Raw genomic sequence first — 14,222 nt, 5'->3', positions numbered from 1 at the left:
CTGGTTTCTAGCTTTATCCAGTACCCCCCCAAGAAGCACCCGGTGTGCCTCTGTCCAGGGAAGGAGCAAAAGGAAGGGTCAGGGACCCCAGAGAGGAGGGGCTGGGTCAGGAAAGATACCCAGCCCCAAATCTGCTTGCAGGGAGCTCGAGCATCTCAACAAGAACAGGCTCTGGAGGTCTGCTGGGCATCACTCTGCAAAGTCTTTGAGGGAGGAACCATTGCTGGTTGGTGCACAGCGTGAGGAGGTCTTCATCTTCATCATCTTCATCTTCACCTTCACCTTCATCCACACACAGCCCTCCCCCCAGCCCTGCTGCCAGGTCAGACCCCAGCCCAGATCCCTCTGTGAAACTGGACTCTCATTTATTTATCCAGGAATTAGCCAAGCATCGTAACTACCAGGAAATCAAACAAGTGAGGGTTGATAACGGGCTGCACGTCACCACTCCTGCAAACTGTCTGCTGAAAGATGGAAAATGTGCCCAGGACAAGCCACAGCCTTCAGTCATCACAGTTCTGATGGGAACCAACCTCTCTGTGAGGCGTTGTCCTCTCACCCTGCTGGCACACAGCTCAGCCAGAGCCACGCGTCCCGGTGGGATAAACACACTGTTCTTCCAAGGACACAACAGAGAAGTTGAGTTTTTAATACTCAAGTTTGGTTTTTTTTGGTTTTTTTTTGGCTGGGATTATTTACAGTGAGATTTGAGAGGAGAGATTCACACCAAAACGAAACCTGAAATATGTGAAACCGTGTTGAAGTGACTCTTGCACCCATGAGAACAGCCCCAGATCATGATGGATGTTGCTGTCATTTTGTACCAAAAAAAAAAAGCCTTTCCCTCAGGTGTTCAGCACTGAGAAAAGCTTGTGATGAATTCACTGGTGAGAGGGGAGATGAGCTTCAGGGGCTGTTTTTGTCCTTGTTTCGGATGTGGAGGTAGCTGCTGAACTGCAGCGTCTCCTGGTCTTGTACCACCAACACTGGCCTTGCACAACAGCAGCTTTAGCTCCCTAAAAACAAGCAGCAGTGAGGGGACTGAGCAGAAACCAGCCCCTGCTCCCTGGCTCTCGTGTGGCTCAACCTTGGCAATGTGGCTCACAGCATAACCTGCCTTGGGAGCAGGAGCAGTGCAGGGCTGGGTGGGACCTGCTGCTCACCTTGGGATTTTGGTGTTGGTCTTTGCTTGCCAAAGCCAAAATACTCTTTTTTTTGGTTCATGTACCCACTACTGGTGCAGAGGGAGAAACACCCATAGCAGAGCCAGGTTTCTGCCTAACCCTTGTCCCTGGGAGCCCTTTCTCATCTCTTATTCCCAAAGTCCTGCCCAAGGCACTATCCCCCTGGGAGGTGGTGCCAGCCCCAGATGCCCACAGAGCCATCCACAGCCAGATCAGCTCTTCCCCCTCTCACTCAAGTGACTGACTGCTGGCTCTGCCTCATCAACCAGTACCTCCAGTCCCTGGCATGAAGAGACTGGGGAGGATTTTTACTCTAAAACAACGACCTGTATACTGGTAGGGTTGAAAAAGAAACAAGTGTGAGGTCTATTCACATTTCAGCCTTCAATTCCACGTGGAAAGTTTTACACGGAGCTTCAGCAGATTCTGCTGGGGTAGGAAATACAAAAGAAGACCTAAAGCAAGAGAAGGGGGATTAAAAGCCTGGTGTTCTTAAAAGAGGAAGAAATCCTGCACTTAAACATAAAAAGGAGATAGAAACAAACTCTCTTAACCAAAATCATCTGAAACCTGAGAGGTTTTTGTCACTGAAATCCCAATTTAACTATTTTAATCAGCCCAACACATCGCCACCAAAATATTTGGCTGTTTGGAGTCTGGCTCAAGGCTTCTGTAGCTTCAGTCTGCCTCTGCTGAAAAGCTGTTCAGGACTAAGGGCACCTGCACTTCTCATTGTGTTCCTCTAACATCAAAAGCAGAGAACAGCTGCAAAAGAAAGTGTCTTGTGTGGCCAGTTCCAGGAGGAGGCAGAGAAGCAGGTCCTTGGCAGCTGGATGTGCTCTAGGCTGATGTTGAAGCTCTTCACAGAAATAACAATAATAGAAAAGAAGGTGGTCTGCAGCTCCCTGACAGCCCACAGACAACTCCTGCCCTGGTCTCTGCGCTCCCTCCCAGCCGGCAGCAGGGACACGTCTGCAGCCGCTCACATCTCGGTGTCACCGGGGCTGTGCTGCCTGCCCGAGGGGCCGTTTTTGGAGGCTGCTTGGCCAGTCCCGTTCTCCTGAGTCCCACCGTTGAGGTTTGGCTTCTCCTGCAGCTCAGCTTGCTCTTGGGGGGGCATCATCAACATGGTATTGCCCTGGCTGCCGCTCTCCGTGTAATAGGGGTCTTCAGCCTAAACAGGTACAGGAATAACAAAGGCAGAGTTAGGGAAGGGGGAGGGCTGAGAGCCACCAGCTCTGCAGCAGCCACTTGGCTGCCCGTGCTTCCTGGACGGGAGGCACAAACAACTGCAGGCATGGGAACCTGCTCTGGCTGATGAGAGGGGAGCAGAGGGCCTGAACCGTGCATGGCAAGATGAAGCAAGAAAGCCAGCCAGGAACTGTGTGGGCTTTTAATCCTGGATCTGAAAAGAGAAGCTGTCAAGTTTTGTTGTTTCCTCAGAACTATGTTTTGGAGCTGGCCCTGCCTTGAGTTTGCAAAGCCACCCTGTGATAGACCACCTCTGCTCTCCACTTTGGCCAAGGAAGAAGCACCACTGGGTGGAAGCTAGAGAAGCTGCCTCTTGCTCTTTCCCCCTCCTTCTTTCTTTCAGAAAAACAGACCTGCAGCAAGGTGCCAGCAGAAGTGCAGGACTGCACTCCAGCAAATGCAAAGACTCACTATGTGGCTTCTAAGTGCTGCTGCTGCAAGGATCAGATGCCTCGGGAGGATCCAGGGTAACAGAGGACCGTGGCAGGTCAAGGTGGCCCCAGGCTGTGGGTGGCAATAGCCAGCTGGTAGCAGGTAGCCCTGCTCCTTGCTTGCCCAGCAGCATCCAGCATGCAGGAGAGGCTGCCAAGCTTCCCACCCACCCTGGCATTTCACTCGCCCCCTTTGCTGACACCCTTGTCCATGGCAGGGAGGTGTGTGCTGGACACCTCTCCCTGGAAGCTGGATTTCCAGGATTTCCATGGGCAGATCCCACCTATGCTGCCTTTCACTTGGTGCCAGCATCCAGCAGAAGGTACCTGGGGGTAGCAGGCTCAGGAGCCCAAGCTGCAATGTCCCTGCCCCTGAGACATGCTCTTCCCATCTGCAGGGTTTGAGAGCATCCTCTCTGGCAATGAAATAACCTCACAGCTTCCCAGGACACAGCCACTGACGTGCCCATGAGCAGTGATGGGGGAAGAGTGTGACCCATCCTCACTTTACAGAGAGCTCACGTCTCCAAAAGTCACTGCTAGGGAAGAGTCCTCAGCAGTCAGCCTGTCTGGAAAGGGGAGTGTGGAAATAGGAAATTTCTTTCTTGATATATTTTATTACTGTCGCTTGTTAGGTGAGGGAGAAACAGCACTGGCACAAGACAGACATAACCCAAAGCAACGACTGGCGAGTTAAAGTGGGTCACTTTTGATGACAAATTCATAAAGTTTCGGTGTCAAGCAGGGTCTTGCTGGATGAGTTCTTACTGCTGAGCAAAAAATAAGTGTTAGACCTAAAAGCAGGAGTGAGAAAGGGGAGGTTTTCCCGCGGGAGCAATCAGCTAAGTGCTCCTTTCAGGCAACCTCCCTGCCCAGGCTGCCCCAGCCCCGCGGGGCAGGGTGTGGAGCTGCCCCCTCCCCTCCCCGGGCTGCGCTGGGAGCTGCCCCCTCCCCTCCCCGGGCTGCTCTGGCCCCGCTGAGCACTGACCAGCCTCTCCCCCGCCGGGCTCCAGCTCCGCCGCTTCAGCAGGTAGTAGCCAGCCAAGCCCAGGAACGCCAGCAGGAGCCCCGAGGTCACCAGGGCGATCAGGGTCTTCTGAGAAAAGTCCTGGTGGCTCCTCACGTTCCCCTGTTTAAGGGATTGTATTCCAAACTGGAAAAAAAAAAACACCAAAGAGAGCCGGGAGTCTGACAAACAGGAAACATGTGCATCTGCTGAACAGGCACCAGCCCTGGAACAATGCTGCTCTTCACCTCCTGCCTCAGCCTCAAGTAAACAGCCTCGGCTCTGCTGCCCCAGCTCCTGAGCTCTTGCCCTGTGAGCTCACGGTCTTGTTTCCATCCCAGCATCTTCTGTGGCACAGGGAAATCTCCAGAGTGCTCAGAACCCGAGGTTCAGAGCATGCACCTGCAGGGCTGAACCCTCCCCGTGTGCTGCTGCTGCAGCTCTCCTGGCTGCCCTCTCTGCAGGCACCTGGAGTGCAGCTTTGGGAGCTGATGGCAACCTCCCGGGGTGCTGGGAGGAGGGATTCATTAATGCCAGCGTGGTACTTTGCAGCCTCAGAGTGCCAATCACATCCCAAGGGTTGTTGTTGGGATCTAGGCCTTTTTTAAGGCAATTCTACAGAATTTTCCAGTAGCCATTTCAAGCATTTCTGCCTTCAGGGGTTGTATAAGTGCTTTTAAAGTGCACCACTCTCACTGCACATCTGGCGGTTGGCTCCAACCACCTCACATCCCAACACTCAACAGATGCCTCCGAGGTGGAGGCAGGTTCAGGCCTCAGCTGCCTGCACCAGCCTTAACTGGTCATCTAAAAAAACCTCCTTTCTCCAGCCACTTAGGCCACCCATTTTTTTCCAGCTGAATTTGCTTAAGAAATTTACCTTTTCCCAGTGAGATTCCTGGAGCACGTCTGTGGCAGGATCTGCAATGTTTAAGAGAGGAGAGGCACATCACCCAGAGGGTCACCGCTGCTCAGGTCAGCACTGAGCCTGCCCGTTGCTGGACATGGAGCCAGGAGCCCCTTTGCTGCCCTGGAGACAACACCATGGCTCCAAAAGTCTAGCAAGACCCCAGAAAAAGGAGCAGTAGTTGCAGAGGGAAGTCTCCTCCCAGGTTTTATCTGAGGATTTGTGTCCCACAGCCTCTCCCCACACAATCCCCTTTCCCATTGCCCACACCGAGGTCACTATCCAGCAGCATCCATGACAAAGAACTTGGGGATTGGACTCTGGTCTCCAGAGGTCCCTTCCAACCCCTAACATCTGTGAAGGAACAAGCTCCACTGACCTCTCTCCCCGACGAGGATGAGGAGCATGCAGTTACGGTCCACCTCAGATTTAGCCAGTTTAATCTGGCAGGGGGAGGGAACTTGGTGGGTGCTCTGTTCACACACTGCACTCCATAGGGCCGGTCCCTTCATCTCTAAAAAATGTTTCTGCAAAATTGTCAAACAAACAGACGTTAAACCAAATCATTGAATCCTCCAGCTTGGCCTGGCTGGTGGTGTTTCTGAATCCTCCAGCTCAGCCTGGCTGGTGGTACTGCTGGTGGTGGTACTGCTGGTGGGGGTATTACTGGTGGGGGTTTGCTCTCACCCTTGGTGTTTGGATGGCTCAACTGTGCTGTGAAAAGCTGAGCAGAAGCAACAAGAACCAACCAACATCTCTGAGCTGGGTGTCAACCCTTCGCCTCCCCACCTCACCACTGCTTTGGGGCCCAATACTTACACCCAGAAAACAGAGGTGATTATTTCTTGCTCCTTAACTGAATGCAAATAGATTAAATGAAGATATTCTTAGCAACTCTTGCAAATGACATTTAAACAAAGCTAAATTTAGGGTCTGAATTGCATGGCAAGTCCCTCCGATTTTTGGACTGCCACAGCCGCCTGAAGAGCCCTATTGTTTCAGAGTCCCAGGCAGGGGCTGGGAAAGGAGGGAAATAACAAAGAAGCATTGAGCCTTCCTGTTTAGGAAATGTCTTCAATGTTTTCGCTAGGTTGCTGATCAAAGGCTAGGCAAAAAACCACAAATTTCTCACATTTTAGAGCCGAACCGACTCTTGGGTGGAAGAGGAAGAGGAGTGAGGAGCTGCAGCCTTCCCCTTCTGTGGGCCAATTTCTGTAGCAGACAGGATAGGCTTTCTCCTTGGGGCTATTTTCAGCCACGGCCAGGCTCAGAGACAGAGCCCACAGTTGCTAGAAGCCGTTATCAGCTTCCCCAACATCCTCCCGGCTGGGACATCATCCGAGCTGTGGCCGTGCCCACCCCCTCGAGACAGAGACCAGCTCTGGCACAACCCCCTGCCCGCTGTACCCAGCAAGGCGAGGCTGTGAAAGAGGAGAAAACCCTCTTGCCTGGCAGGGCTGTGGAGGGCTGGGCAGCTCTCTGCCTCCCTCCCTCTCCCTCCGAACCGCCTCCTGTTGCACTCGGATTGCCACATCCTCCCAGCGTACAAAAACACAGAAACTTATCCAGGGGACAATAACAAACAAATCATTTTCAGCTGTTTCTATAGAGCTTGGGGTGAGAAAGGCCAAGATGGAACAAGAGACCCAAGTGTGTATTTTCCTTTCTCTGCTGTGGAAAGAACTCATCGCAGTGTCAGAGTTTCCCCCTGCAACGAGCGGCACTGGGTGCCAGCTCATTGCTCATGTGCTCTGGGACAGGCCGGCAGGGAAGCCGGGCACGGCACGGGCCCTCCTGCCTGCTCTCCTGGCAGAAGCTCTCAGCTGGTCCCCAGGTGCTGGGCCTGAGCTGGTTTTTCCCACTCCATGGTTGCCGGGGTGGCTGCAGGGATCTGCTGTGGAGAAGGCGGCTGGAAGCGCGCGGCTCGGCTCGCTTCCCGGGGGTAAGAGACCCTGCCATGAGACAGGACTCTGCAGGATATTCTGTGTGCTGTCTGTGCATCCGTTGAGGTGTGTAAAGCGTGCACAGCGTGTAAACCCCGTGCCCAGGAGGTGCCGTTCCCACTAGATGGCATCTGTGATCAGAACCACGCTCCGGAGGAGTTTCCGTGGGGATTCCTGCTCAAGTGCAGCCCCTGTGGACAGGAGCTCTCAGCGCCGTTCAAGCGCCAGTTTGCAGAGAAGAGCCAAGTCAGAATTCACTCATCCTGAGCAGGGCTGACCAGCAGAAGTCTGTTTATGCCGAGGGAATTGCCCAATCTGCTGTCCCACAGGTGCAGCTCCATCTGCCCTCGTTGCAGGTTGGATCTCCAGCATGGAAGGTTTCTTGCCTCCCACTCACAAGTGTCTCTCAGCTGGACCCTCTTCTGCCTTCATAAACGTCACGTTTTTGGTGCACAGGGGCAGTTACAGAGAGCCTGAGATCCCCTCAGGAGCCAGTGCAGATGGGGACACCACTCAGCCACCCGTGCCCCTCCAGCTGCCCTGGTTTCTCTCCTAGGGCAGTCGGCAAGACAAAAGAAAAGGCACTTGCCTTCCCAACAGGGAAGAGGAAGAAGAAGAACAAAGGCAATTTCCTTTTAAACATGGTGGGAGATACTTTAGAAGCTAAACTGACCCCAGACCTTAATCAGGAAGAAGGAGGTTTTAAGCAAGCAGGAGGTTGCATTTCCCCTGGCACTGCTGGGGTTGTCCCTTGGGGATCCTCCCGGGTCTGCTGTGAGCATCCCCACCTCCCTCAGGTCAGCACAGCTCAGATACTCTGCCCTGGAGATAACAGTGTGAGCTCCCCCCCCAAAACCACCCCCCCAGGAGTGGGGGGTGACCCTATCTCTGCAAGCCTGGGTGTGCTGCAGGAACCTGCCCTTGGCTGTTTGCTTGCAGCCCCCTCCTCCTGCATGTTCCCCCCCCCAGACCCATGGCCACGCTGGGCTGCAACTCACGCAGGTGTAGGACTCGTTGAGCTGCAAGCAGAGAACTCCAGTGTCACTCACTTCTTTGACATTGTGGCACGTGATGGGCTGCAAGGGAAGAAACACAGAGGTGGCATCAGCCAACTGCTGGGGGGCTGTGAGACAAGCCCAGCCTCCCCATGGTCCCCAGGCACATCCTCACCTTTGGGCTGTCCCTGACTGTGTGTGGTGACGTGGTGGCAGCTGAGCTGGGAGAATGCCCCGAGGTGGCAGGAGAGCTGGTCAGAACTAGCGTGGGCCCTGGGGTTTCTGCCCTCTTGCTGGGCTGTGTCTCTGGGCTCTCGGTGGTGCCGACCCCCTGGCTGGTGTGGTTGGGGTCCGAGGGGGTGCCCGGCAGCTGTGTGGGGGCTTGGCTGGGCTGCGGGCTGGTCCATGTGCTGCTGAGCCCCAGGGAGGTGGAGCTGGGTGCCAGGGACCTGGCTGCAGCTTCAGTGTTGAAGAGATGCAATGAAAAGGATACACAAGAAAGCTTAAGCCCTCTAAAATCAGTGCGTGGCATTGCGCTGACTGAAGTACAATATTGATTTGTCATAGCCAGTGGGACCAGAACGTGTCATTGGCTGTGTAAGGAATGCCCATTAGACTTGCTTCAGTTACCTAATTGTTACATGTGCTTCATAATCTGTTTACAATGGGCTAATTTCCCAGGCACACGCCGCACCACAGCAAGGGTGCCAGTGCCTGCCCTGCATCACCCTCCTCTCCCCCTTGACCCAGGCTCTTCCAAGAGATGCACTGATTTCAAACAGCACAACAGAAAGGTGTCACACATCTGTGCAAGGGTCCCTGCTCCAAAGCCCTTCAGAGCCTCCCAGCAGAAAGGCTGGTAGAGCTCTTTTGGGTGCCATTTGCTGAGCAGAGAATGGGTGTGTTGAGATAAAATATTAATGAACATTTTGTCCCATCATCTCTTGGCTGTCCTGAAAAGGATGGGTCCAAGCTGCCTGTCCTGAAGGCAGCAACATGAGGTTGCCCCAGGTGGGATGTTTTGGACAAGAATCAAGCTTTTGACTATACTGCCAGGCTCTGTTTTGGGAGCACAACCCATGCACCAGCTGCACAGTTTCTTAGGGCAAGTCCGTGCACTTAAATCTGATTATTAATGGGAATGCTACCAGGAGTCACGGGGGGGTGAGGGGAGGGGTTACCAGACGTCTCTGGCCTCGGCTCAGCACTGCTGGGGGCTCCGGGGGCTTCATGGGCTGCTGTGCTGCTGGTGCCTTTTGCCTCCGTGGTCATCGGGGTGGGGGCGTCTGTTGGGTTCCCCGAAACATTACCTGGGGGCAGAGGAAAGCATTAGGGGCTGCCAGCCCCCCACCCCAGCCCCTGGATCCTGCCTGCCCCTCCCTGAGGGGCCCTGGGGCAGGGCAGGGTTAGCTGCTTTCCCAAATTCACTTTCTTCTTGCCCCAAAATGTCAGGCTGCCGTGGAGCTCACAGGGGAGCAGCTCAGAGACTCAACATTTCAGCTGGACGAGCACCAGACTCGGGTGCAGCCCTTGCAGAGGCTCCAGGGCTCTCGGGTGGTGCTGGAGGAGAGGCTCATTTCTGCCCTCATCCTGCCCCATCCCCAGGCTCAGCGAGGGATGCTCTAAGCTCTGCACAGAGCTGGATCCCAGTGCAGTGTGGGTTTATAACCCTTGGAGGAAAGACTCAGGCCTTGGAAGAGCTCACTTGTGTGCCTCAGGATAAAGAAGTTGGATTTGCAGTTGCAGGCACAATCTCAAAGTAAATAGAAACATTCCCATTGGCTTGGGATCAGCTCTGACTCATGAGCAAAAACATCTTTGGAGGTGAAACAGAATGTTTGGAGAAGGGTTTGCTGTTCTAACTTAAAGTTTATATATTGCTTCCTGGTGTGTTACAAAGATGACACTTCCAGCTCTTCCTTCTGAAACAAACTATCCGAGTTAGTTAAAATGCATTTCTTCCCCTTTCTTAACCTTTTCTATTCCTAAGACCTATTTCCACTCTTAACAAACAGCTTCAGTCTCTACTCCTGTTGCTGTTTAAGATTCTTATCAGATCCTGAAGAGAGAATCACACAAAATATGTTGTTTCATTTGTATTTCCTCCCAGGGGAGCCTGAGCTCCAAGAAGAGTGACTTCATCCTTCCAAAGAACCCGAGATGGAGCAGCACTGACAGGTCCTGATCACCTCCCAGTGCTGGCATGGGGCAGTGCCCACTGCCAGCCCAACACACACGCAGGAGTCATCACTGCAGAGTCCTGCACGCCAGCGCTGCCCTGGCAGGGATTTTCCTCCATCAGGATGTCAGCACTTCGCTGGATCAGGCCCAGAGAATCTGGACGGCTTATGAAAAGCAAAGACTGAGATCACTGAACTTTATTTTGGCAAGTGAGTGGCAGGAGGCAGAGCTGCTCAGTGCTGAGCGGGGAGCACAGCCCAGCATGGTCCTGTGGGGCTGCTCCCACTGCTGCATCCCATCCCATCCATCCCATCCCATCCCATCCCATCCCATCCCATCCATCCCGTCCCGTCCCATCCCATCTATCCCATCCCACGGGATCCCCCCTGGGCTGCAGCTGCTCAGGGCAGGAGAGCCCTGGGGGGTTGGGGGCCCTGCTGAGGGCTCCGTGCAGGTGTCTGGATCTGGGCTTTAGGTTCTGGCACGGGTTTTATTTAAGGGAGGAGTTTCTTCTCTCCGAGGCAATTCAGTTCCAGCCGGTTAAATCACCGAGTTTTTCTGATGAAGTTTAACAAATCAAAAGCAGGAGGCAGGACTGCGTGCCCGGAGTAATGAGTAACACAAAGTTAAATCCCTGCTTTGCACAGAGCTTCGTGTGTGCACGGCCACGAGCAGGAAACTTCCCATCACTGGAACAGTGCAGCGCCTGGGCTTGACCTCCCCAAGTGCCACAGCCACCCAAGCACCTCTGAACTGTTCCAGATGTTCATAAAGCACCAGAGGTATTTCTAATCAAAGGCTTTTCACCCCTGAATATCGTAAATTGACGCCTGGGTTATTACTCAGTGTAGTTTGTGGGGGGACCTGTCACACAGTATTTCTTCCCTTTATTGTAGCACATGGAGGCACTTTTATGGCAAACACGGCCACGTTTTTCTGAACCCTTAGGACTCCAGAGATAAATAATGATCCAGCTGTGGGCTGGTTAATCCACATGGTGCTCAGCTGAAGAGGGTCATTTATTGCACCACACATTTTTTACTAGCTTTGCTAAACCTCATCAATTTGTTAGTATTAAGAGTTTGAGAGTTTAAGCCAAGCCATTTATTAACCTTGGAGAAATCTTTGGTGCTAGCATGTGTAGGAGCAAAGCATGCTCCTCAAAGAGATGCACTGATTTCAAACAGCACAACAGAAAGGTGTCACACATCTGTGCAAGGGTCCCTGCTCCAAAGCCCTTCAGAGCCTCCCAGCAGAAAGGCTGGTAGAGCTCTTTTGGGTGCCATTTGCTGAGCAGAGAATGGGTGTGTTGAGATAAAATATTAATGAACATTTTGTCCCATCATCTCTTGGCTGTCCTGAAAAGGATGGGTCCAAGCTGCCTGTCCTGAAGGCAGCAACATGAGGTTGCCCCAGGTGGGATATTTTGGACAAGAATCAAAGCATGAACCCCCCCTGTACTTCCCTGTACCCACTGTATTTACCTGGCTGGCTTTTAAAAAGTAAATGCCTCTGATTTGTAAAGATGTTTTAAGAATGAGGCTTAGGAAGTGTCCCAGCTTAAATCAAATTCAAAAGGCAACAATATAAAGTAGCTGGCTTGATCCAGGCCTCAGCCCTGAGCACTAAACCAGGACCACAGAAGGCAAAGCTCCACAGTGGCAAAGGCTCAGGAAATGGTACAAGAGTCTCCACGATTTGAGCCCCTACTCTGCACCCACAGCTCATTAAACACGAGGGTTTCTCCCCTGCACATCCACCGCTGCAAGGCAGAAGGTGCAACCCACGGGGCATTCCCACACCTCCTGCAGTGGCACTGGCTGGAACGTGGGGCTCCCAGTAAAGCTTTCACTGGGTGCCTAATTTGGGGCTCCAACACAGAAACCCTGCACCAGGAGAGTTCCTCAGACTCTTCTGTATGTTTAACAAAGTCCTTTCCCAAGCTCAGCCGGTGCAGCAGCAGGGATGGCAGAGCACCAGGGGTGACCCAGCACCATGGTACCACTGGTACCAGTGCCTGGAGAAGAGGAGGGTGAGGAACTGGGGGCTGTGGAGCTCAGAAGCTGCATCCAGCCCAGGCTTCCCCCAGCAGCTCCTCCGAGGGCTCCAGCTGCATTACTCATCCCTTCCCAGTGTTACTGCTCCCAGCCATGTGGCAGGAATTCAAGCGGGTGGAGCCCTCTTCCCTCTGGAAATATCTGATAAAAAAATCCCTTCCCTCCCCCTTTTCCTTCTCCCAGGCAGGATATGGGTGTGGGGCTGCAGTCACGCAGGGCAGGGGGCTGTGGGGAGCCCCTCGAGCTCAACCCCAGCTGCTGGACCAAGGGTTGCCATGGGCTTGGGGGCTCTGCAGCAACTGGGTGCTGCTGGGGAGCTCAGCACGTTCCTGGGGACCAACGTTGTTCCTGGCTCAAGCAATTACGACGTGCAACCCTCTAAAGGACATTAAACTCAAGTGGGTGTGAGTTTTAAAGTTCTTTTCCTTCCCTGATTTTTAGAACTTTTCTAGGACTTGCAAAAGTAATGAAAGGAAGAATGTTTTAAAGTGCAAGAAAGATATTTTTTAAAACACACATTTGGCAGAAATTAATAAAAAAGAAACAAAAAAAGAAAGATAAAAGACTTTAGGAAAAGAAAATACTAGGTACAAATAGAATATGAACTTTTTCCCAGGCACATTGAGACAAGCACAGGACAGCTCTCCACATGGTTTATCAACACCCACTTTTGGCACCGTGAACCCCCCCAGCATAGCCCAGAGTTCTTGAGCAGCTCAGGAACATCGGCTGCTCTGCAGACCAGGGATGGGCATAAACCTCCCCCCTGGAACTCAGGGGTTGCCCAGAGGACCAGGGACAGCCCAGACCTGACCATTCCATGGGCAGTTCACTCCCTGGGAGGCTGGACGAGGCTGCCCATGGCTCTGGGGGCAGACTGCAGCTCGCAGTGACTCGGTACCAGCCTCCATCCTCCCCACACGTGGCAGCTGTGGAGGACCTGCACCCAGCCCAGCGTGGCACAAGTTGGGTTTCCCTCCTGTAGGACACGTGGCTTCAGCTGAAGGTGTCCTGGGGGAAGGTGGAAGCCAAGCATCCCACACTCAGCAGCACCAGGAGCCAATCTAATCAAAACCCCCCAGAATTGGGATTTCCACCAGGAGCTGCACAACCAACACCTTCATTTCATTCCCCCCAGAGAGGTGAGGTGCATGTGGAGCCCCAGGGAGAGCTCCCGAGCCTTCCTCTGCTCATTGAGCAGAAACAAACCTCCTCCACTTCCCAGGGAGAGCTAATAAAGCTCTGTAATATCCTGCAGAAACGTGGAGTGCTGGCAAAAGGAATGACAATTGGCAGCATTAAACCTCTTGTCGCCTGGTAGCTTTGTCTGTACAGAGGAAAAGCTTTTTATCACTTCTGTATCCCTTCAGCTTTGTACGACAAGGAACTCGGGTTTCACACTCCAGGTAAATACTCTTGTTTTACACCCTCACCCACCTCAGCCCAACCAGACAATCCTGGATTTTATTTCTCCCAAATACAATTATTTTTTTCCCTTGCTGTAAATGAACACAGAGTGGAGGGTCAGGCACAGCAGCTCGGGTGAGCAACGGACCCTGGCAGCAAAGGGAACATCAAAGGAGCACTGGGAAACAAGAACAAAATACAGCAAATTCTTTCAACAGATCTGGTTGCTCACATCCATGTGAGTAAGGCAGAATTGTACTTGAGACACCCACAGGTTCCTGGCTCCTGTCCCAGCACACTGTGGAACACACGGAGTGCTGCTTCACTTTTTATTACTTCATGGTTGTTGGGTTTGGGACAAAAATGATAATATTTCCCTAAAATATACCCCTTTAAAAAGTACTACCTAGAGAAAGTCTTTATCATCATTCCTTTTTTTCATGTGATGAATATTTGAAGAGCTAGAATAGGACGTTTTAATATTTATAGAGATTCCCTTGATTTTCAGCAAAAGCTTAATGCCTAGCACAAAACAAAAGCCAGGCTGATTTCCAGCAGAGCAGACTGAGCAGCAGCTCAGCCCTGTGTGCTGCTCACATCCCCTGCTGTGACCCACAGCCTCCCGGGGGCTCTTCCCTCCTGCCCCTCTCCCGTGGAGCCCGCAGCCTTTGCTGCCCGCTGTAAAACCGGGCTGTAAAAGCCTCCCAAAACCACTCCTTGAGTTCCATCCCCCCAAAGCTGCTCCTCCAGAAGTCCTAAAGGAGCTGCCCCACGCACGACTCTCCCTGGTGTTTCTCAGGGCTTCTCACCCTGGTGTTTGCTGCAGTCAGTACTCACCAGCCAGCTCCACGAGGCAGAAC

General features: G+C 52.9%; 1 protein-coding gene across 1 annotated transcript; it reads right to left on the bottom strand.

Annotated features, from left to right (window-relative positions):
- Positions 1 to 2,166: 2,166 nt before the first annotated feature.
- On the bottom strand, positions 2,167 to 9,027 carry CD34 (CD34 molecule; the record flags this gene model as incomplete). Its single annotated transcript, XM_008935767.1, has 7 exons — positions 2,167 to 2,358; positions 3,855 to 4,019; positions 4,753 to 4,793; positions 5,159 to 5,306; positions 7,721 to 7,798; positions 7,893 to 8,176; positions 8,899 to 9,027. Coding segments are annotated over 7 exons (1,037 nt in total), but the record flags the coding sequence as incomplete, so codon positions are not given.
- Between the last annotated feature and the right edge of the window lie 5,195 nt (positions 9,028 to 14,222).

Source organism: Merops nubicus, unplaced genomic scaffold, assembly GCF_000691845.1.
Source record: "Merops nubicus isolate BGI_N331 unplaced genomic scaffold, ASM69184v1 scaffold15832, whole genome shotgun sequence".
Lineage (NCBI taxonomy): Eukaryota > Metazoa > Chordata > Aves > Coraciiformes > Meropidae > Merops > Merops nubicus.
The sequence above is the reverse complement of the archived record's forward strand: the minus strand, read 5'-3'. Positions and strand labels throughout refer to the sequence as shown.